Below are 24603 nucleotides of genomic sequence, written 5' to 3'. Positions count from 1 at the left end.
CGAGCAGTTAGGGTTGGACAATAAATGCTGGCCTAGCCAGCGACACCCACAGCTCATGAATGAGTAAAAACAAATTGCCATTTTGCTCATTGAGGGGACTGGTTTAGCACAGTGGGCTAAACATCTGGCTTGTCATGCAGAACAAGACCAGAGCGTGGGTTCAATTCCTGTACCGGTCTCCCCGAACAGGCGCAAGAATGTGGCGACTAGGGGCTTTTCACTAACTTCATTGAAGCCTACTTGTGACAATAAGAGATTATTATTATAATCATGTTTTTCCATTTGTACTTTTTAGTATATATTTTCTTTTAACAAATATAAAGTGGTTGCCTTTTTATGAGCATTGATTTATATAATCTAGGACCTTGGATTTGGGTAATTAATCTATGACTTCATAATTTAACAAGTTTAAAACAAAAATATTTCAAGATCAGTAATGATGGAAATTCTAGACGGCTTCAAAATTTGCACTGTCCCATTTTCTTTGTGTTAACTGTGTAATTATAAATTTAACATTTTTTTTGTCTTGTACAGATCCTGTGCTTCAAGTGCCCATGCATCTAACAGAGTAAGTTTTTAGTGTGGCTATACATTTGTTTACATCTAACCTAAAGGGTACAGGGCACCTCCATTTACCCAATGCCAGAGAATCTGGGAAAATGTTTGCAGAGACAATGCTTTAAGACCTTAGTGTCTTTGGGGTTACTGTGGCTGAAATTGGACCATCTTAAGTTAACTCCTCAAACAAAAGTTTTAAAAAATAAGTTTAGAGTACCCAATTCATTTTTTCCAATTAAGGGGCACTTTAGCATGGCCAATCCACCTAGCCTGCACATCTTTGGGTTGTGGGGGCAGAATTGGGTTGTCGGGGAGAATGTGCAAACTCCACACGGACAGTGACGCAGAGCCAGGATCGAACCTCGGTCCTTGGCACCGTGAGACAGCAGTGTTAACTACTGTGCCACCGTGCTGCCTATATCCTCAAACTAAAGTTTGAGGTTCTTTAGGCCTGTTTGGCTCAAGTACTGGAACAAAGTCTGTCAAAGAAGCTTAACTTGATTTCAGACTTCCACAGGAACTATAATGGAATGTGTTGTGTTGCATGCACATGGCAGGGTGTTCAGTGTTACTCCCACTTTGCTCAATCATAGCATTTTCATAATGCTGTGCAAGTAGTACTTTTTAAAGTTGTTAAATGGTTAGGTATTAGCACCTCTTAACTATAAGTGAGCCCCTCCTCAATAGTGTAATCCGTTGGATTTGTGTTTGCAACACCTGATTTTGCTACCTGTTGATCTCTGGACTGTGCAGGTAATTGACCAGCTGAGGCTCTATAACTAGACATTCTGCTGCCAATAAGTTTATTTCTTCTTTGCAGACCAGCATTTCTTCCTGATCCCAATGATGGCAGTCTATACACGCTGGGAGGCAAAAACAACGAAGGACTGACTGTAAGTTAATGCTCATATTTTCTCTAGACTGTTTGTTAAATACTTCTATAATCAATAAGCTGTCTGCTAATTCTTGTTTTGAATTACTTTGTAAACTTTATGCATAACTTAGTATGTGTTAATGCTGGAAAATTGGACTTTTTTCTATGTCACGCATCAGTATTAGCACCAAACACTCTTGACGGGAATAATGTGGTTACACTCGGGCCTGATTGGGCTGAATGGCTTCTTTCCATGCTGTAAATTGGTGTAATTCTCTAACCTGCCTCAACAATGTGCCTTTCCTCAACATTAGAAGAGAAGCTAGTGCTTCATTGTGGAGGTTTAATCTCCCAAAATCAGCAATCCCTTGGCTTCTCTGAAATTGCAGGTGGTCCGGGTCACCTCTTTCCAAATCGGTCTGATTGATTCCGGTCTCGGTTTTGAGCTGGAGATTTTATAGAGACCTGATTTCAAAATGAACGCACTCAGCTGCTAAGTTTTAGTACATGTTTCTTTTTGTGTGTGATGTAACTTGTTTTTGCAATTGAACTGCAACCGTTATTCTCTTGTACAGAAGCTTCCATTCACAATTCCTGAATTGGTTCAGGCATCACCTTGTCGAAGTTCTGATGGTGTACTGTATATGGGTGAGTGGACTACCAGTTTCACAATACACTACTCGCTGTTTAATTGTTCTTAGATTTCAACTATTCTTATCCAAGATAGCTGTAAATAATGGGTTGAAGAAAAGACTTCAACATGAAATGCTCAACCACTTGTTTTTGATGGAAAGGGAAACTCTTTCCAATTGGACATGTTTGCAAAATGTAGTTCAATGTATACCAGAGTAAACTTCAAATATACTCTGATGGTTAAAACTTGGTTCAGTGGCTGGGTGACGCTGCAGTTAAATACACAGCATCTTTGTCAACTGGTTGTAATGGTCTGACATTTGATAAATTTCCATTCTCGACTGTGGTGCCTTGGAAGTATTATTCCATGACAGGAAATAGTAGGAAACCATTCTACCCCCTAGTGACTTGGGATCAGATTATATCACCCCTCCCGCTTTGTGTTTAAAATGTGGGGAGATCTGTGAAAGCAAGGTTGGGGGCGAGCATGCCTGACATCCTGGTGGTGAAATTTTAGAAGTAGATCAGGGCTATAAGGTAATGGTGTTGTTACAATAATGTTATAATGGTATAATGTTATAATCGAGCAGCCGCATATCTTGCCATCGCTGCTGGTACTCCATCTGACATGGTTATAAATTTATGTGCAAGGGCGGCACATGACAGTGGCTTAGCACTGCTGCCCACGTTGCTGAGGACCTGGATTTGAATTCCGGCCCTGGGTCACTGTCCGTGTGGAGTTTGCACATTCTCCCTGTGTCTTTGTGGGTCTCACGCCCACAACCCAAAAGATGTGCCGGTTAGGTGGATTGGCCACGCTAAATTGCCCCTTAATTGGGAAAAAAATAATTGGGTACTCCAATTTATTTATTTTTTAAAATAAAAATTTAATGTGCTGTGTACCCTCATTGCTGGTTACCCAGTAACAATTAGCACCATGTCTACTCTGTGCTAGTAACTAGCAGACCGTGAATTATGTGATAAAGTAGAAAAGGTATAAATCTTTTCTGTCTGTTAATGTTGTTATTGGTTGGGGGTCTGGAAACAACTTTTGAATTAACGTCTCCCACATCCTAATTAAAATTTAATTTGGTGTATTCGTTGCTAGTCAGTAATGATAGGTTACTCAGATCTGTCTTTCAAACATTTTTATTACAGTCACACTGTTTATAGAAAGCCCTCGGCATGGATAAAGCTTTAGATAATCACTAATCTTTAAGTAGTTAAACATTTGATTAGACAAGTACCCTAAGTTCTTTGTTCAAGGACTCATTAAAGTGGGTTGCAGATATTGAGATTACATTCAAGGTTGCATTCTGTGGTATTTGTGTAGTTGCCACCTGCAACTTAAATTAAAATACAGGTGATTTTTTGTAAATAAATTTAAATGTAGGCTGATGAGAAATAATTATTTCCTAAGTATTCCTTAAAAGAGGTATTATTTATTAACCAATACTGTTTCAATAGAGCTAGTTCAGGAGCCCTTATTTTATACATGGATACACAAGTGGAAGGCTTGAAGCACGCTGTGACATGGTGTATCTGAAGTCTTCTGGTGAGCCTCCGGAAGGATAGGTTGGTAATTCCTGAAGTAACATGGTAACAATTTATTGAAAGACAGTTTTATTTCATGTCCCTTCAGGAAAGAAACAGGATATCTGGTACGTCGTGGACCCAATGACTGGTGTGAAGCAGCAGACGTTGACGGCTTCTTTTGCGGAAAGCATGTGTCCATCAACACCTCTCCTATACCTTGGACGTACAGGTATATATGTCCCATGTGCGTATGCCAAAACGCAGAATGGAATAGAAAGCCCCTGGAGTAATTTTCCTACACGGCGGCACAGTTGTTAGCACTGCTACATCACAGTGCCAGGGACCCTCGGGTGACTGTGTGGAGTTTGCACTTTTTCCCCATGTCTGCATGGGTTTCCTCCGGGTGCTCCGGTTTCCTCCCACAGTCCAAAGATGTAAAGGTTAGGTGGATTAGTCGTGATACAAATTACCCCGTAGTGTCCAGGAATGTGCAGGTTAGGTGGGGTTATGGGCGATAGGTGGGGGAGTGGGCCCAGGTAGGTGTAGGTAGGATGATCTTTTACAGGGTGATCTTTTACAGAGTAGGTGCAGACTCGATGGGCCAAATGGCCGCCTTATGCTCTGTCTGGATTCTATGTCTGTTAAATTTGTTTAATTCTGGGCGTAATCAGTATTCAGGGATAAAATTTATGGTTATAGAGCTGAATTTAAATATATGCAAAATTCCAACAATTACACCCAAGCAAAGCCGAAGAAGAATTACAACTCTGACAATTTCTGAATGAAAGTGTCTGCAAAAATAAATAATCTCTGGTGAGCTTATCACTGAATCCTAGATTCCAGCACAGCCCGATCATTGCAACCAACTAGGTTACTTGCCACTTAGTTCCATTTTCCGATGCCGTTCATGTGTTTAGTCCATCCAGATGGGGTCTACCTGAGGAAATGGTTTTAGAGAGGATTTAAGTACTTGACGTTCTGATGTCTCATGCTTTGTTTATAGCTGAATCTAAGAGCACAGTGCGAGCTAAAATCGGGCGATCATAGTTGCTGTCCTGTGGACTGGGCTGCTGAAGTTGTATTTATGAAACAGGAGCTGTTCCCTTTACATAGAACATAGAACAGTACAGCACAGACCAGGCCCTTCGGCCCTCGATGTTGTGCCGAGCAATGATCACCCTACTTAAACCCACGTAACCCGTATACCCGTAACCCAACAATCCCCCCATTAACCTTACAGTTTGTTCATCAGAATAGCACAGCTGATCCAGAAATCTCTGGCAAGAGTTTAGACACTGCCTGTAAATCCATGTAAAATATGAATGAATTCATTCAGATATTTCTTCATGTGTGTGTTGGAGAAGCCATCGGTGAGGAAGAACTCTTCTCCCCCTCCGTTTGCAGTAACTTAAGTGAAATATAGGCTTGTTTTGAGTTTGTTTTGGTCTAATTGGGTGACCCTGGCTCCCCCCAGTGGCTCAGCAAATCTCTGCAGCTGCTGAGTCACAAACAAGAATTTGCTTGTCAAATCCTGATTTAACTGATCTCAAAGTAGGGCGGAGGTACCTAAACTGACTTCAGCACCCCTAAGTGAGGGGGGGAAATGGGCCAGGAATCCACTGCTGGACATGGTGATTCCTAGCTGAACAACCGTATGTGAAGGAAGAGGGGAGCGGAAAGGTCCCGTTGCTGTTCACTTGTGAATGCTAGCCGCAGAGAGACAGGCACTGGAGGATAGCTGGACGCTGGAGCATCAGTGTGGAACACTGAGGAGTTGATGCGTGTCAGAAAGGAAGACAATCGACGAGGAAAAGTGAATGTGTGATGTGGGCAGATAGGGAGAGAGTGGAATTTCAAAATCGAGAACGAGGCATGGTAGAATAAACAAACTGTATTGGAACACATTTCATTATGGCACAATCACTTGTTCAACTGGATTCAGGGTTTGTCAGTGAAACTTGGCCATTAGGCAGAGTGCAGCTTAATCTCAATGTGCATAGAATTCCAGTGACTATAAATAGCACCCACATATCTTTTTGTTCCTTTTACCCCTGAGTCTCAAATGGCTCCTTCGTGCCTATTTGCTCTTCTGTTTTCAGAGTACACAATCACCATGTATGACACCAAGAACAGGGAACTGCGATGGAATGCTACCTACTTTGATTACTCTGCTACCTTACCCGATGAGGACACTGAATACAGTAAGAATGCTTTGAGTTGAACAGTTGCTTGTTCTGCTGAGAACTTTGCCTAGCAACAGCATATAGGAAATAGCTATACAGTCATGTGGCCACTTCTGTGCTCATATACCTAAATTGAATATTTTACTAATGAACACCAGGATCAGACTGCAGTTTGGAAAAGTTAAATGTTCATTTTGGATTTTTAATTTTTAAGAGTTCGCCCCCTGGATGTGAACCACACTGGCAAGACCGCATTTACTGCCCATCACTCATCGCCTTGAGGGAATTCAGTCATCTAATAGTAAAGAACAGTAGTCACGTACTGGCCTAGACCATGCAGAGCTAATTAATTTTTCAAGCAACTGAATTTTCAATTTATTGGCATGCACATGTATAATGTGTGCATGGTAGGTAATTTAATTAAAAAGAACATTACAACAGATCTTAAAGTTCCCTTCCGTGAAGCTTTTGTGCATGTTTTTTGTAATAACCACCAGTTTTGATGGTTATGGGCAGCATGGTGGCGCAGAGGGTTAGCCCTGCTGCATCACAGCGCCGAGGTCCCAGGTTCGATCCCGGCCCCGGGTCACTGTCCGTGTGGAGTTTGCACATTCTCCCCGTGTTTGCGTGGGTTTCACCCCCCCAACCCAAAAGATGTGCAGGGTAGGTGGATTGGCCACACTAAATTGCCTCTTAATTGGAAAAAAATAATTGGGTACTCTAAATTTATTTTTAAAAAGTTTTGATGGTTATTGTCCTGGGGCTAGCCCACAAATGAGCAGATTTATTGAATTCAATTTTGCAGCTTGCCTTGGAAAGATTTAGCACAGCCAATCACTTCAGTCCTGTAACACAGGGTAGCCTATGCCTGTGTTCATATGTCATGTGAGATTACCTTTAAGAAATGGGTGTTTATAAATGTGTGCATATAAATATCTGTAGTGAGAGTACCTTTAAGAGATGGGTGTTTATTACTGCAGTGATGTCAGAGAGTGGGTGGAGCTGGGCTGTCTGTCAGCTTTTTACTTTCGTTTTAGGCTGTTTGCTGCAGGGTGTGTTTTAGTTTTGTTTGCAGAGCTGGATAGCTGCAGTCACAGCCAGAAGGTGCATTAGAGTCTCTGTAATCTAAAGACTAAATCGATCCTGGTGATTTAAAACTAATAACAGTAGTGCCTTTAACCTGATGTGCTTCTGGGAAAAGGTGTTTTAAGGTTTATGGATGTTAAAAGGAAAGCTTAAAGGAATACTTAGTGTTGTATTCTTTGGGGGTTGTATTTGAATTGATGATTGCTAAGATGTTCACTGTATGTTTTAAAAAGGTTAACTTGAGTTCATAGAATAAACATTATTTTGCTTTAAAAAATACTTTTCCATTTCTGCTGTACCAGTGTAGAATGTAGAGTGGGCCGTGTGCTCCCCATACCACAATCTATTAAAAGTTGTGGGTCAGGTGAACTCCATGATACACTTTGGGGTTCTCTAAACACTGGCATCTGACATCGTTCTTTCACTGCCATTGCCTGAGGAGCTCCTTTTATCTTTAGTGAAGCCCTGTCAGAAAATAACATTTACTAATCCTGCAGTGTGCAGGGTAGGAGTAGGAACGTGACATGTTTGTATTGTGGTGTGGATGGTAGGGGCTCTCGATTCTGAGTAACCATATGTAGTCCAGTCGCTGTTATGTGTATCCAGCCCTCCAACTGCAGAGGATTGTCCATTCCTGATGTGTCATTCTTGTGTAGCTCCATTGTCCTCAATAGTGTCAGTGGTAGAAGCTGAACATTCTGCCAACTTGCTTTTGGTGCTATTAAACGTTTTGTATGTACTAATTCTAACTACCTACTTGTAGAAATGCTCCACTTTGTGTCGAATGGAGATGGCCTGGTGGTGACAGTGGACAGCGAATCAGGTGACATTCTTTGGATTCAGAATTACGCATCACCGGTCGTGGCGATGTACATCTGGCAACGAGAAGGACTGAGGAAAGTGATGCACACAAATGTTGGTATCGAAACCCTCCGCTATCTCACATTCATGTCTGGAGAGGTGGGCCGCATCACAAAGTGGAAATATCCTTTTCCTAAAGAGGCAGAAACCAAACAAAAGCTGATGTAAGTACTGCATCACTGTTTGTTAAACTAGAGAGTTCTACAGAGCAATATAAAACTGAACAATAATCCTGTAAGTAACAATCTAAACCTTTTATCTGCATAAATTGGCTGCATCAGTAATAAAAGCACTACAGTGCAGAAGGAGGCACTGCCCCCCCCCCCCCCCAAAAAGAGCACTCTACCTAGGTCACTCCCCTGCTCTATTGCTATAACCTAACCTGCACATCCCTGGACACAAGGGGCAATTTAGCGTGGCCAATCCACCTAACGTGCTCACCTTTGGACTGTGGGAAGAAACCAGAGCAGCCAGAGGAAACGCACGCAGAGACAGGGAGAACAGGTGGCACATTAGCACAGTGGTTAGCACTGTTGCATCACAGCGCCAGGGTCCCAGGTTTGATTCCCGGCTTGGGTCACTGTCTATGCAGAGTCTGCACATTCTCCCCCTGTCTTCTGTGGGTTTCTTCCGGGTGCTCCGGTTTCCTCCCGAAAGACGCGCTGTTAGGTGAATCGAACATTCTGAATTCTCCCTCGGCGTACCCGAACAGGCGTCGGAATGTGGTGACGAGGGGATTTTCACAGTAACTTCATTGCAGTGTTAATGTAAGCCTACTTGTGGCAATAATAAAGATTATTATTATCACGTGCACACTCCATGCAGACAAGGCCAGAATCAAACCCGTGACCCTTGCGCTGAGAGGTAGCAGTGCTAACCACAGTGCCACCATGCTGCCCATCTCCTTCCCGTTCTGCCCTAACCTTTGCCTCTGGGCACTTCCCTTCTTTCGCTGCATCCTGCTGCAATAGTGTGCTTGTATTGCACGTATAATTTATAGAGTCATACAAACACAAATATTTTAATTTTAATGATTTAACAATTAGAGGTTCTACTTTAGGGATGCAAGAGGCATTCAACAGGAAGTTGGAAAAGCATGTGAAGGACAAAGGGGTGGAGATATGTGGATGGGGCAATATAAAGAGTGGATGGGAGGAAGCTCCTGTGGAACATAGATACTGTCAGATAGATCTGTTTCTCTTCTGTGGATACTTTGTAATCGGACACTGGATCAACAGACAATCAGAGGGGTCAGTGATGAGTCAGTGACCATTCCCCTGGAGTTTCATAATACTAATGTCGCCAAATTGACTGACCAGTCAGCTGTGATGTTGAGCTCCTTGTTGCTGATTAGATCATTGCTGGATCTGTGAGAACAGATCACTTGCCTCTCTTGACAGCTAAGATGCGGCTTAGGGATACTTTAAAAAATGAAAATTAACAAAACTCCATGATGTATTCTTTCACTGCGTGCACTCTTTTCAAATTTCACAAGACAGAGGCTTTCTGAAGTCCCTTTAGTCTTTAACTTCAAATCTTATTCTTCATTCTTAGGCCAACTCTGTATGTGGGAAAATATTCAACCAGCTTGTATGCCTCATCATCATTGGTGCACGAGGGAGTGGCTGTTGTGGTAAGTAATTGGAGTATAATTTATGCAATTGCAAATTTGTGCCTCAATAGTGTCCCTTTTATTTTAAAATAAGTTTTTATTATTCATCTGTAACTTTATTAAAATGAAGATCCAGTGTTGGTATATTGCAGACATCAGACACTGCCTTGGCTTTCCTCTATGGTTTCTTTCCTATTTGGTGGGCACCAGTTTGGACTGGACACTTTTACTTTGGTTCAATGTCACTCTTCACGTAGAGTCTGAATGATGAGGAGCACCAAAATATTGGGCCACCAGGGAGGGGCTGTGAACGTGCCCCATCCTGTGTCCACCCAACTCCCCTGTGCCTGAGAATGTTGCCTCTACATTCAGCGGATTGCAGTACCTGGATGACCGTTTCCCTCCCCCCTTTACCAATCCAGAGATGTGGAGAAAATTACACCGCCTATTGGTGCTCTGGCTGGGGCCAGCTGACTTGGCAGAGATTGCCAATTTAACCACCAGCCATCCCTGAGTGCTCACTGTTTTAACCAGCTGACCAGCATTTAATTATTTTTATTTTCAAAAAGAAGCAATTTTGGGGATATATATTTATTTTGATTCCAGCTTGCCTATTTTTAAACACTTGCTTAGATCACATTTGGGTGGAAGGAACAGAGGTTGTTTGTGCTAAGACACAACATCCCACTGCACAGTTCTGACATTCATCTGTTTTAACAAAGTGGCCAGTTTATCTCTATCCTCGCTTCACCCTGCTGCTTAATAGTGACTCGAACTCCAGCATTCAATACGAAATCTACATATTTTGTGAAAGAAAAATTAATTCTTTGATTCTTTAAAGTGCTTCCGAGAAGCAGTTCTTGAAGAAATAAAAGTTTTGCGTTGTTTGGTGATTTTAGAGTGCAGATGTTTTGGAGATTATCCTGCTCCTATTTCTGATCTTGTAATTGTAATGTATTCCAACAACTATCTTTGTGTTCACAGCCAAGAGGCAGTGCATTCCCTTTACTGGAGGGTCCCAAAACACAGCGTATTACAATCACAGATCGTGGGGAGTGTGACACTACGCCCAGTATTGATGTTAAGTTCACGCCGGGAGTCACAAATACAATCGATTACCTGAGGAACCAGTGGTTTTTGATAGGTAAGAGTAATTACATGGTGTTGAAGTACCCCCTAATGGACAGAATGCGACAGGACTACCAGAATAATTTGATCAAACTCCAGGTCTGGCCTCTGTAGCAGGGTTTCCCAAGGAATGTCTGTCAGCAGGGGCTCTCCAAAATGTATTTGGTGGATAAAGTGAGGAGTAGTTTTTCATCTCCGAACGAGAGCTTTTCTGTGGCTAACATGAGATGGGGGGGGTGAACTAAACTAGACCAGGAATGTAGAACCATGCGTGCTCTAAATCTATGTACTAGGCTTTGTGGGCAATCAATGTGATCTTTTACTTCACGTGACTAAGACAATGCTATAGAATTCCTATAGTGCAGAAAGAGGCCATTCGATTTGGCCCATCGTGTCTATACTGACCCTCTGAAAGCGCACCCTACCCTCTGCCCTATCTTCATAATCTCCTTGTAACCCCATCTAACCATTGGACACTTGAGGGGCAATTTAGCACGGCCAATCCACCTACCCTGTATATCTTTGGACTGTGGGAGGAAACCAGAGCACCCGGAGGAAGCCTATGCAGACACGGGGAGAAAGTGTAAACTCCACAGAGTCACCAAGGTTGGAATCGAACCCGGGTCACTGGTGCTGTGAGGCAGCAGTGCTAACCACTGTTGTCACCATTATCTCTCCTTCTGTCTTGTGTCTGGTTTCAAATCCTATGATATTTTTGCAGACAGCTTATTACTTCATGGCATTTTGAATCACACCTAAAACCCCGACTGACCATATCTTGGGTATTTCGGGGGTACATTTTTCTGTTGACATTCCCAATTCATTCCTCTTGCCACAATTGGTAAAGGTGTTTCTGTTCTCGTTATTTTTAGTTACAAATCTTCTTCCGTATTGACACTTGTGGCCTGTTTCTTGGCCATCTTGCCATCCCGTTAATATAGTGCCTTCCATAGCCCATCTTATTGCTGATTGGCCCATTTGTGTTATGAATGTTGCTGGGAAGGAATGTTTGCCCAGGAACCGTTTTAGAGCCTGTGACATTTGTTCTTGCAGCGTGTGTCTTTCTGTAAATTTAACTCCCGTTAAAACCAGATGCCTATGTGGCTTTGTAACGTTAGTAATTACATGGTGTTGAAGTACCCACTAATGGACAATTACAATTATTTAAACGCTAGCACCGATTGACGAATTTCTAGACTGAGTTTTTGCAGTCTTGTATACAATCTGCTGAATTCCATTATGTACTCTTCTATGGAGGTATCCTCTGACTTTCTAAATATGGTCAAATTCCACCCAAGCCTCATAAGTCATCCTTTTTGTACATCTTGTCCATGAAAGTTAATAATGTATCCAAACCTTCATCTGAGTTTAAATGCCCCAATTCTGAATAAAACTTGTGTGTTATTTTGCCTTCCTTCATGTTTACTGATCATTCCTTGTTTTCTTTTCTTGGGCAAGGGCGGAACCTGTGTCCAACTGGGAACTTAATTCTCCATTGGTTATGGGGAAGATGCTCAGAATGGTGGGCAATCATGCCGTGACATTATACACTTGGATTCAGCCATTTAGTTTCCAAGTTACTCAAAAGCACTCTTTAGAATTCAGAATATAGTCTTTCCGTCCGAAGAAATCTTTGTTTGCACTCCCTTTTTCTTACAGGCATTAACTATCTTCTGCTGCCATTTTTAAGCTCTTGACGGTGTCTCTGGAATAAGAACTAAAAAGCAAGTCTTGACTTTTTCAAGCCTTATGTTCTACAGGGCGGCATGCTGCGCAGTGGTTCGCACTGGGATTGCAGCGAAGAGGACCCGGGTTTGAATCCCAGCCCTCGGTCACTGTCCGTGTGGAGTTTGCAAATTCTCACCGTGTCTGCATGGGTTTCACCCCCACAACCCAAAAGATGTGCAGGGTAGGTGGATTGGCCACGCTAAATTGCCCCTTAATTGGACAAAAAGTAATTGGGTACTCTAAATTTATTTTTTTTAAAGTCCTGTGTTCTACAATCACTTCTCCTCCAACTCCACATTGCCACCTGGACTCCCTTTACATTTATATATAATAGAAACCAATAAATCTACCGGATTTAGTGGAACTGGATTACTGTAAAATAGAAACTGCCAAACGTTCATATAATTCTGTAAAGTGTTGTGATTTTGATATGGGAAGTGATTGGCCTGTAATATTCTAACAAGTGCGACATTTTGTGAATGGATGACTACTTGTCACGATTAGGATATAATTGTTGTAATGTGGGTCTAACCATATTTTTGTTTTCATTGGTACCCTATTCACTTCAGGGCTCTGAGACTGAGCATCTTCCCTTTATGTTGCAAGCTGAATGGAGTTCATGTCTGTCATTTGCTGCTTCAGCTGTGTTGAGCTGTGGATTTGTCATTTTCAGGTCACCATGAAATGCCCCTAGCAGCCCACACCAAGATCCTGAATGACTTTCCTGAGAACATACAGAAAATTCCAGATGATGTGATCGCTACCAGCCCACAGAATGAGATATTTGAAGACGTATGTATGTCTCAATTGTTTCTCACCCTTGCATTGTGTGACCTGTAAACTGTGCTTGTATGGCCCTCAAGAAGGCGTGTTTTTAAAATGTGCAGCGTGGAAAGAGGAGAGGGACATTTAGACTTTTGAGTTATATCATGGCTGATGTAAATATGAACGCCTGCAGCATTAACCAGCCAATATCTCTCTCTACCCTTGGCCGACAAAAATCAATTTGCCTCAAGTCTTAAAATTTTCACTTGTTCCACAGCCATTTGGGGAAAGTTCCAGATTTCTACCACTGTTTCTGTGGAGTGAAAATGCTTTATGATTTCCCTCCTAGATTGGCTGTCAAATGTTATAATGTCCCCATGATCTCCACTGCCCACTGTCATGATATGCAGACACACACACAATGATATACAGACAAGCAGCTAATGGACACAGAGAACAGGACATGACCAATAAGCAGGCAGGACGCTCCGGGGTAGGAACTGACTATAAAAGACACAAGACACTCACACTCCGCCTCTTTCCACTGATGAACATCTAGAGAGTCAGTCAAGGGTGTTGTTACAATCTCACACCTCCACCACGTGGCTAAAAGCTAGTCTGGTTCAGTCAGACAGAGTAACCACACTTAAGTTAGCAGAGAGTCGAACTCACAGAGAACTGTGCTATTAGTTCAATAAACCTGATTGAACTAACTTCAATGTCTGGAGTATCTTTCTGATCTAAGCTGCATCCAGTTGCGGCCAGTGTTAGACCAGTGTACCTAACACGACACCCACCAGATGGAATAGATTCTCTGTATGTATCCTATTGAATCTATTTTCTCATGATCAACCCCCAAACATTCATAATCCAAGGAATATGAACCAAGTTTATGAAACAAATCTTCAGAATTTAACCCTCTTAAGCCCTAGTATCATTTTTTGTGAATCTGCACTGCACCCTGGCTGTTAGTAGGAGGGAAGGATGGAAAATATCCCCACAAAATCAACGAGGTTCCTATTGCCAAAACTGATGTACTGCTTCAGATGGAGTCTGACCAAGGCTGTGTGCAACATTGTCCCATTTGAGAAGGTCCATCTGATAAGTGTTTGAATGCTGCAACTATCAGAGAATTTGTAGGGGAATATTATGATCCCAGTTAGTGTTACTACAGAACGGGAAGATTCCAGAATAGAACCCTGGCTCAAAAAATCAACTTTTACTCTTTTTAAAAAAAAGAAAATGTGGAGGAACAGAATCGCAGCACTGCGAATTGGTTTTAACAACAAGAAAAAAATCATTTATTAAACATAAGGTTTGATTACAATATACTCCCCCATAACTTATACTGTTTTCAAAAATAAAACCCCACTCTGAATCAAATGGCTGATGCCACTCAACCGACTTTCTGTGGATTTCTCCCCCAGATGATTGTCACATGAGTGTTTCCTAAACTTCACTTCAAAAAAGACACACTTTAAAATCTTCTTTCAAACAATGCTTTCCATTTTTTGTTTGTCTTAAAAGCCACTCCACATTTTCCAAACTCTTTTTTCAAACAAAGCTTCCGCTCCACCTTTAACAAAGAATCCAGCACCAGGTTTTCCACCTCCTTTCAGCTATTCTTTGTCTTCTTCGGCCTGTGCGCATTCAGGACCCTGATCTTCTGTTGCTTGCCATTTAACAAAATACCCTGCTCCCATGTCTGTTCTTGGCCTGCTGCAATGTTCCAGTGAAGCGCAACGCAAACTGGAGTAACAACATCTCATCTTCCGTAGCATTGTGGATAGCACAATTGCTTTACAGCTCCAGGGTCCCAGGTTCGATTCCGGCTTTGGTCACTGTCTGTGCGGAGTCTACACATCCTCCCCGTGTGTGCGTGGGTTTCCTCCCACAGTCCAAAGATGTGCAGGTTAGGTGGATTGGCCATGATAAATTGCCCTTAGTATCCAAAATTGCCCTCCGTGTTGGGTGGGGTACAGGGTTATGGGGATAGGGTGGAGGTGTTTTGGCTCCTTTGTTCCTTTGGCTCCGGCCATCCTCTGCTACCTCAACCAAATGGTCAATCTTGCCATGAGTTGCCCACAACAGGAGACTAGCCATTCATGCGAATAACTCTTCCTCATTGCATCTCTGCACACATACACTTTGGCCTGTGGATTAGGAAATGTGCTGGTTTTGTGGGGATATTCCACCCTTTACTCCTACTCTTCAATCGTTAAGGAGCCTGATTGTGCCCACTGCTTTGCCAGCTTGGAACAAAAGCAACTGCTGCTAAAGCCTGGGGCCTCATTGGTCTGAGTGACTCAGTACCAACTTTACCAGCCTTCAAATGAAGGGAGCAAACTCTGGGTGTGACACCATTCTATAATACCATTGACTTTGTGTCACTAAAAGATCAGTATTAATACTCTAAACTGATGAAATCCTGGATATGTATGTGTTTATGAAAACATCTATTACATATATTGATCTTTTAAAAATTGTATTGCAGCATTTCCCAAACATTGATGAAGTTGCAGAGGATTTTGATATTCTTAACGACCTCAAAGAAAAATATAGCAAATCGCAACCCAAGCTGGAAGCTCCTGTGGATTCTGTATTGAAAGACATGGCCACAATTGTCTTTAGTACCTTTCTGCTGGCAGGATGGGTAGCTTTTGTCATCACCTATCCTAAGGTAATGCTCACAAGTCTCAAGTAGCCAAAATAATGGACGATTTGGATGGGGCAGTGTTTTGAGATTGTATGTTGAATTAGATATGCTAACATCCTTCAGTGACCTGCTCTCAATGGTAATTCAGTCTCTTTTTGTTGCTTTAACATATTGTTTCTCCTAGGTTTCCCCACATCCCGTATACTTGGTCGCGTCTCTAATGTGGCAACATGTCCCAGGGTGTTTCATAGAAGTGAATATCAGACAAAATCTGATCCTGAACCATAAAGGACACATTAGGGAAGAAGACTAAAAAGCTGCTTGAAGAGATTTTAAAGAGTGTCTTAACGAAACAGAGAAAGATGGGGAGGTTTTTGACTAGATCCAGAGTTTAGGGCTTCAGCGGCTGAAGGCTGTTATTTGCTGGGTACAGTTTCACTGCTGCTTGATGTTTTATTTTATAGCTGGAGGTGGGAACGCTCTTGCCCAAAGGCTGTTCTGTGTGAATTTTGGGGTTGAGTGTTTGCAACCAAGTTCACTACTGTATCAGCAACATTGTTGAACTCAATCTAAGCCTTGTGCGGTACCATTTATGAACATTTTCCATTTAGCGATTGGGAATAAGTAATACCCTGGCAGATTTCTATTCCCTTCTTTGGCCCTGGAGTTCAAATTAATGTACCAGAGCAGGGATCAAATCTGGCATCTTCCTGCTCAGTTTGATTTAGTAGTTCAAGTACCTCGTCACTCAGGTACTTCATGCTGGTATATTTTCCAATGTCTTTTCCCTCAGAAGACTGTTAGTAGCAATGCTGAATGGACTCTGGAATCAACCAGGTGGGCACAGTTCAATATCTGGCACGGAGTATCATCACTTTCCCTTCCAGGTCAGGATGACCTTTTATCAGTTCTGATGGCAGGTCATCGCAAATTGAAATGACAACTCTGTTTCCCCTCACAGATGCTGCCTGGCCTACTGAGTGAGATGGGGAAGTTTTCAGCAATTATTTTTATTTCACATTTACGGGATCTGCAGTATTTTGCTGTGTATCACTTTTCTGTCTCCTACTGTAGTTGATGGCATCCCTGGGTGGGTTGATTAGGAAAGTGGCTTCCTCTTGCTTAGTGTTTAAAGAGTTATTTTTGCTTTAGTTGTGAAATACATGAGCAGAGTTCTCCTTAATGTGAGATTTGTATTTTCATGGAAACAAGGTGAATAAAAGTCTTCAGAACAGTCAGTAACTCCCCCACACGGTACCTCTTTGATCCCTGTATGCAATGCATAACCTACATTGGTCCTGTCTTGGTAATCTGAAGTTGTTGGTGGCAGAAGTGACATCCCTTATTCTGAACCTCTGCACCCCCTGCCGTGATTCTACTAGAGATTCACCAGGGTGTTGCCTGGGCTGGAGTGCTCCAGCTATGAAGAGAGGCTGGTTAGGCTAAGGCTGGTTAGGCTCGGGCTGTTTTCCTTGGAGCAGAGAAGGCTGAGGGGGGACCTCATTCAGGTGTACCAAATTACTGGGGACATGATCGAGTAGTTAGGAAGAAATCTTTCCCGTTAGAAGGTTCAATAACCAGGGGCATAGATTTGAGATAAGGAGCAGGAGACTTGGAGGGCATGTGAGGAAATAGCATAAGGTGTAGGATGTAGGAGCAGAAGTAGACCATATGGCCCATCGAGTTTTTTTCACCCAGAGGGTGGTGGGAATCTGGAACTTGCTGCCTGAAAGGGTGGTAGAGGCGGGAACCCTTGCAACATTTAAGAAGCATTTAAAAGAGCACTTAAAAAACCATAGCATACAAGGCTCTGGACCAAGTGCTGGAAAATGGGATTAGAATAGATTGGTGTTTGATGGCTGGTGCTGACACGATGGGCCGAAGTTCCTCTTTCTGTGCTGTAAAACTCTATGATTGTTGTCAAACTCAGCCTCTGCTGACATGTCAGACAAGCCCATTGCTCCCATTGTTCTGCTCGGTAGCGCTTGGCACGATGTCCTGATTTCTCCTCTTCCAGAGGACAGTTTGACAGTTTCCTGATATGATGGGCAAGATTGGGAACTTTTAAGAGATCACAGAACAGAACATTAATGCTGATGCTCTTTAGCACTTTGGTAAATTGCACTCTGCCCACCTGGCAGTTTTAATGTAGCCCCTCTCAGTGTGCTGGTTGATGTTGGAATCACTGGAAATAAATCTCCACAATAAAGGAGCTTGATTAGCTGTAAATGGTTTCAGAATTGGGGCGCCCTTATGAGTCACACTTTGCAGATCTTTCATGTATTGGTAATTGTACACTAGGATGTCCTGTGGAAATTAACAAGTTGGCACAGCAAGTACTCTTTAATCAAACTTTATTGGCTAGTGCACCAGGAGAACAACATAGTGGGATTCACTGCAATGTTCCGTCTGAATCCAGTGAAGCTGTAATACTTAACGTTTTCGACCAGGCGGTCTAATCCCTTATTTACATGTCAACACACCAATAATATCACAGTTAAACTTTCATTTTAAACCAATGAAAGGATAGCATTTCTAGCCAATAGAAAACGAGGTATCACAGTTAAACTTTCATTTTAAACCAATGAAAGGATAGCATTTTTAGCCAATAGTAAACGAGGTAAGTGGAGTAATAGAAAAGGAGTACTTTCAATCCTTCGTTTGCAGACCTCATCTCCCCACCTGCCCTCGGGTGGTTACTGCAGTTTACAGAAAACACATTTTTGTTTCAGGTACGTCCATCATTCTGTCTCTGCAGGCCTATGTCCTTCATTAAGAAACATTTTATTATGGATTCCACAGTCCTCTACTGGTCTATCATGAACATGCAGGCAGTTTCTAATGTTTAAAATCCAAAATGCATCTTCATTTCGGCTTTGACCCTGAATTTCATATTGGAAGCAGCTTTCATAAGTAATAAAGCAAAGACCACATTATTAAGAATAGTTAAACTGCTAAATGCTATGGGTAATGAAAATTTAAATGTGGATTTGTCTATAACATTTTAAAATGTATATAAATTGATGCCACTTGTTCTTTTGTGAGGTAAGGAAAGAGTTTGGTGTTAAATGAGGGATCGATGGATGGTGTGGGAGGTAATGGACTGGATGGGCAAATTGACCATTTTTCACTCCTGACTTATACTTTTATTCTTTGTAATATAAAAAATTAAGACAAATTGTATTGGACCATTCTATAGTTTACTCGCGATCAGACCCTATCATTACCATAAAACCAAAAGAAAATCCTAAACGTTGCAACTCGTGTGAAATGCTGTAATGTTTTCTCTGAATCCGGAAACATTACAACTTATAAATCTTACTCTGGAAATCAGGAATCTGATATCCATTCTTTAAAGAGAAAAGTGGGGAAGGGTGGAAAAAACTAGAACCCCAGGTAGGGAATATACAGTGAATGGTAAAACCCTCAAGAGTATTGACAGTCTGAGAGATCTAGGTGTACAGGTCCGCAGGTCACTGAAAGGGGCAACACAGGTGGAGAAGGTAGTCAAGAAGGCATACGGCATGCTTGCCTTCATTGGCCGGGGCATTGAGTATAAAAATTGGCAAGTCATGTTGCAGCTGTATAGAACCTTAGTTCGGCCACACTTGGAGTATAGTGTTCAAATCTGGTCGCCACACTACCAGAAGGATGTGGAGGCTTTAGAGAGGGTGCAGAAGAGATTTACCAGGATGTTGTCTGGTATGGAGGGCATTAGCTATGAGGAGATGTTGAATAAACTTGGTTTGTTCTGACTGGAATTACGGAGGTTGAGAGGTGACCTGATAGAGGTCTACAAAATTATGAGGGGTATAGACAGTGTGGATAGTCAGAGACTTTTTCCCAGAGTAGAGGGGTCAATAACGAGGGGGCATAGGTTTAAGGTGTGAGGGGCAAGGTTTAGAGGGAATGTACGAGACAAGTTTATTTTACACAGGGTAGTGGGTGCCTGGAACTCGCTGCCGGAGAAGGTGGTGGAAGCAGGGACGATAGTGACATTTAAGGGGCACCTTGACAAATACATGAATAGAATGGGAATAGAGGGATAAGGACCCCGAAAGTGTAGAAGATTTTAGTTTAGACGGGCAGCATGGTCGGCGCAGGCTTGGAGGGCCGAAGGGCCTGGTCCTGTGCTGTACTGTTCTTTGTTCTTTGTTCAGGTGGAGTGATCGAGGGGAATAGCATGGCTGCCTTAAAGGAGAATCTAGATGAACGCATGAGGGCGGAAGAAGTAAATGGCTATTTTGTTAGAACATAAGAACATGGGAATTAGGAGCAGAAGTAGGCAATTCGGCCCTTCGAGCCTGCTCTGCCGCTCAATCAGATCATGCCTGATCCCTTCCTGGTCTCAAATCCATCACCTGACTTGTTCTCCATATCCCTTTCAGATCTCAATCAGATCATGCCTGATCCCTTCCTGGTCTCAAATCCATCTCCTGACTTGTTCTCCATATCCCTTTCAGATCTCAATCAGATCACGCCTGATCCCTTCCTGGTCTCAAATCCATCTCCTGACTTGTTCTCCATATCCCTTTCAGATCTCAATCAGATCATGCCTGATCCCTTCCTGGTCTCAAATCCATCTCCTGACTTGTTCTCCATATCCCTTTCAGATCTCAATCAGATCATGCCTGATCCCTTCCTGGTCTCAAATCCATCTCCTGACTTGTTCTCCATATCCCTTTAACTCGTTTTTTTGTCGGAAATATATCTAGAAACCATTTAATGGCTCAGATCCCACTGCACTATGGGGCAACGAGATACACAAATATTCACCCTCTTGTGAGTAGTTCCTCCTTATCTCAATTTTAAATCCACCGCCTCTCAACCTATATCCGTGATCTACGTTCTAGATTTCCCCACAAGTGGGAACATTTGGTCTACGTTTACTTTATTAATCTCTCTCAGAATTTTATATACCTTGATCATATCTCTTCTCATTCTTCTGAGCTCCAGTGAGTAGGAATTCAAACTGTTTAATCTCTCCTCATACGTCAGCCCTTTCATCCCCGCAATCAATCTGGTGAACCTCCTCTGAACTGCCTCCAATGCCCCATCCTTCCTCAAATAAGGAGAGCAAAACTGGACACCGTATTCCAGATGTGGTCTCACCAACATCCTATATAATTGCAACAACTCTCTACTTTAATAGTACAGTCCTTTTGCAATAAATGCTAAAGTTCTATTGCCTTTTTTATTACATGCTGTACCTGCATACTGACTTTTTGCGCTTCATGAACAATGACAGCCAGATCCCACTGCCTAGGCGCATTTTGAATCTGTTTTCAATTTAGATAATATCTATTTTTTTCGGCCAAATTGGATAACTTCACACTTATCCATATTAAACTTCATCTACCAAATTTTGGCCCATTCTCCTAGCCTATCCATATCTGTCTGTAAATGCTTTATCTCCTCTTCACTGCCTGCTTTCCCACTTACTTCAGTATCTGCAAATTTTGCTTTGTTACACTCTTCAGGTAAGTTGAAGTGAGGTGAGTGGGCAGTATGGCCTGTGTTTTGTGGAAATGTAATGTGATATAATTCTAGTAACGTAAAATTAAAGAACTAGCTGTGGAAAAGGAGATGTGGTGACAATGTAGATCGTATGTAAGTCTGTGCAAGGTTTAATCGTTAAAATCTATTCTGCATTCTGCCAAAGGACAATGCAGATTTGTCGGGAATATTTTTATTTGTGCAGTATAGTTGCTGCAAGAGATATCAAAATAAAAATGCTTTTTCTTTTAGACTGTGCAGCAGCAGCAACAGTTACAGCACCAACAGTTTCAGAAGCACTTGGAGGAAAGGCTTGAACTAATGCAGAAACGGCAGCTCATTTTCCGCCCCCCTCTCTTGGGTCCAGAATCAGACTTCCTGGAGTCATCCAGATTACGAACAGAAAGTTCAAGCACCAACACGCCAAGTGCATCTCCGCGAGCCTCTAACCATTCGCTGTACTCCAATCATTCTATCTCCGAGTTCGGCAGCTCGGCCACAGAACAAGAGGATGGAGGTAAAGCTTGGTTGATTGACGACAGCCTGTGAAACGATAATTCAGTGAGATAGGGAAGCAACAGTATCAGCAAGATAAAAGAAAGAAAAATAGGGAAGGGCTGTCCTGGTTCGCTGTTGGTGATAATTAAAATAGCATCAGCCAGCTTGTCCCATTTCATTTGCATATCCTGCAGTATTTGGCAGACAGAAGATACAATTCAAACTCTTGAGTATTGCTGAAAAAAACGATACACGCTATCGTAGCTTTCATCTTGCAATTCTGTCCTGATGAATGCGAGAATACCAAATCACAAAAGGAACAACAATTTATATTGCATGAGAAGAGTGTGCTGATTGGTTGGCAAGTGGACTCTGATTGGTAGAAGCATTGTCATGGAGAATGCACAAGGGAACAGTTGAAATTTTTGTTTAAATTCAGACCAGACAACGCAACTCTGGTCAAGGCAATGCCATGAGGAAGGGCTAGATGAAAAATTTGACAGCATGTTTCTTTTTCTTCAGCAGTACTCCAGTTCTGTATTACCAAGTGACTCTTTCAGACCCTCTTTCCTGCACAAGTGGAGACTTTGCAAATCCGTGGTTTGCAAAGGAAGAGAAGCATATAACCCTTCACTTAAAAAAGTTCAAATGTGCAATTCAGATTTCATCAGGACTGTTGGAACATTTGTTTATCATATCCAATATCAGCAACACCCTAACTGAGTAGCCATCCCACAGTGTCTCACTTGTGGTTAGGAAAATTAAACTCCAGCATTGCAGTAAACATGCCAGCCTGGTGTATTCCGGTGTCATTGGTAAAGAGCTGGCCCTATTTGGAGAAATTCACCACCGTGCTCATGTTCCAGAGTAGAAACTACAGATTTATCTGATTGCCTTTGTTCCCCAGATGACGATTCAGATATTGTGAGAGTTGGAAAGATTTTGTTTAGTCCAAAAGACGTCCTGGGGCATGGTGCTGAAGGAACTATTGTGTTCAAGTAAGTTTGATTCATTCTCAGAATATATCACAGGCTCAAAACCAGCTAGCTACCTTCCTTAAGTGACTTTGATGCGGATTACATTTTGAAGTTCTTTACTTTTGCTAACTTTACTCACGTACCTTCTCAAGGGGCAAGTTTGATGATCGATACATTGCAGTGAAAAGGATTTTGCCAGAATGCTTCAGCTTTGCAGACCGTGAGGTCCAGCTGCTCCGTGAATCTGATGAGCACCCAAATGTAATCCGTTATTTCTGCACAGAGAAGGACCGACAGTTCCAGTATATAGCCACTGAGCTCTGTGCAGCTACTCTGCAGGAGGTGAGATATCTGGGAATACCTCGAGACAAATATTCCGACTGGTTACGGACAAAACTGTCGGCTGGAATAGTGGTTAGCACTGTTGCTTCACAGCGCCCGGGTTCGAATCCCGGCTTGGGTCACTGTCTGTGCGGAGTCTGCATGTTCTTCCCGTGTCTGTTTGGGTTTCTTCCAGATGCTCTGGTTTCCTCCCACAAGTCCCGAAAGACGTGATTGTTAGGTGAATTGGACATTCTGAATTCTCTCTCCGTGTACCCGAACAGATGCCGGAATGTGGCGACTAGTGGATTTTCACAGTAACTTCATTGCAGTGTTAATGTAAGCCTACTTGTGACACTAATAAAGACTATTGGATTATTATTTTAAAATAAATTTAGAGTGCCCAATTAATTTTTTCAAATTAAGGGGCAATTTAGCGTGGCCAATCCACCTCGCCTGCACATCTCTGGTTGTGGGGGTGAGACCCACGTAGACAATGGGAGAATGTGCAAACTCCAGACAGTGATCCGGGGCAGGAATCGAACCCGGGTCCTCAACGTTGTGAAGCAGCAGTGCTAATCACTGCGCCATTATGCCGCTCCATTGTAGTATTATTACTGTTATTATTAAGAAGAAAAAGAGCATTTTTCGTATTGGGAATGTGATTGAAAGTTAGCATCATGGGATGTTAAACATACAGTGGCAAAGAGTGGTAGGAACTGTGGAGTCATTTCCACACTGAAGTACTGTCTCTACCGGGGAAGCACCAAGGAAATGATGTGGAGTATCCCATAGGGATGTCTGGCTCAGTCACTTGCCCAAACACATTAAGTCAGAGGAGCTAAGAGCAATGTGGGTTACAGGGTGATGGAGATCAGTGAAACAGGAGAGAGCAGCCAAAGGATTAGGAAGGCAGGAATTACATTACATCCTTGTTTATGTGACCCACTCGGTTTAGTTCATGAAAGAAAGTTCTTCAGCCCGAGGTTTTTAAAAAATGCTTTTGTTTTCTGTGTCTGCTGGTAATTTACTTGTATCAGAAATAACTATTTTCTCTTTCTCAGTATGTTGAACAAAAGGACTTTGACCGTCATGGTCTGGAACCTATTCCTTTACTTCAACAAACCACATCTGGCCTGGCTTATTTACACTCGCTGAATATTGGTAAGCAGCATATTTGAGATGTAAATGGTCTCCAAGCTCTCAACGACATGCAATCTCAGCCTTGCTGTTTTATATTTCACTGACACTCCTGCTGCCATACCTATTAGAAGCTGTCTTATGTTTATGGCTCACTTATGTAACTCTCCGACAAACAACATTTTCTCTGCCTTAACAAATCCCTTCATTATTTTAAAGATCTCTGTTCAGTGAAACCTCAGCCTTCTCTTTATTGAGAGCTAAGAGCTCCAACCCGTTCAGTCTCTCCAGATAGTTAGAACCGCTCAGTCCTGATATAATTCTTGTAAAGCTTTTATCACGCCTCCTGTGCCTTTACATCTCTTTTTATTTTTTAAAAAATATAATTTTTATTGGAATTTTTTACAGAAAATATAAAACATAACGACAAACAATGAAATGCAACAAAATAACCCATAATAACCGTACCACCCCTAGACCGTATCGACGCATGTATCACATCCCCCCACTATCCTGGTGGCCAGGATCTTCGCCAGCAACTTAGCGTCAGC

The 24603-nt window shown here is 42.3% G+C and overlaps 1 protein-coding gene across 1 annotated transcript in view; it reads left to right on the top strand.

The window, feature by feature from the left end:
• LOC119953090 (serine/threonine-protein kinase/endoribonuclease IRE1-like) overlaps positions 1-24603 on the top strand; it is a 96861-nt gene that overhangs the window by 41800 nt on the left and 30458 nt on the right. The window contains 14 exon segments of the mRNA XM_038776926.1: positions 535-568; positions 1379-1451; positions 2008-2080; positions 3708-3830; positions 5701-5802; positions 7634-7895; positions 9286-9364; positions 10328-10487; positions 12873-12991; positions 15459-15644; positions 21369-21633; positions 22522-22612; positions 22744-22933; positions 23977-24076. Coding sequence (XP_038632854.1) covers positions 535-568; positions 1379-1451; positions 2008-2080; positions 3708-3830; positions 5701-5802; positions 7634-7895; positions 9286-9364; positions 10328-10487; positions 12873-12991; positions 15459-15644; positions 21369-21633; positions 22522-22612; positions 22744-22933; positions 23977-24076 — 1857 coding nt within the window.

Source organism: Scyliorhinus canicula, chromosome 18, assembly GCF_902713615.1.
Source record: "Scyliorhinus canicula chromosome 18, sScyCan1.1, whole genome shotgun sequence".
Lineage (NCBI taxonomy): Eukaryota > Metazoa > Chordata > Chondrichthyes > Carcharhiniformes > Scyliorhinidae > Scyliorhinus > Scyliorhinus canicula.
Note: the sequence above shows the minus strand (reverse complement) of the source record. Positions and strands in the feature narration are given on the sequence as shown.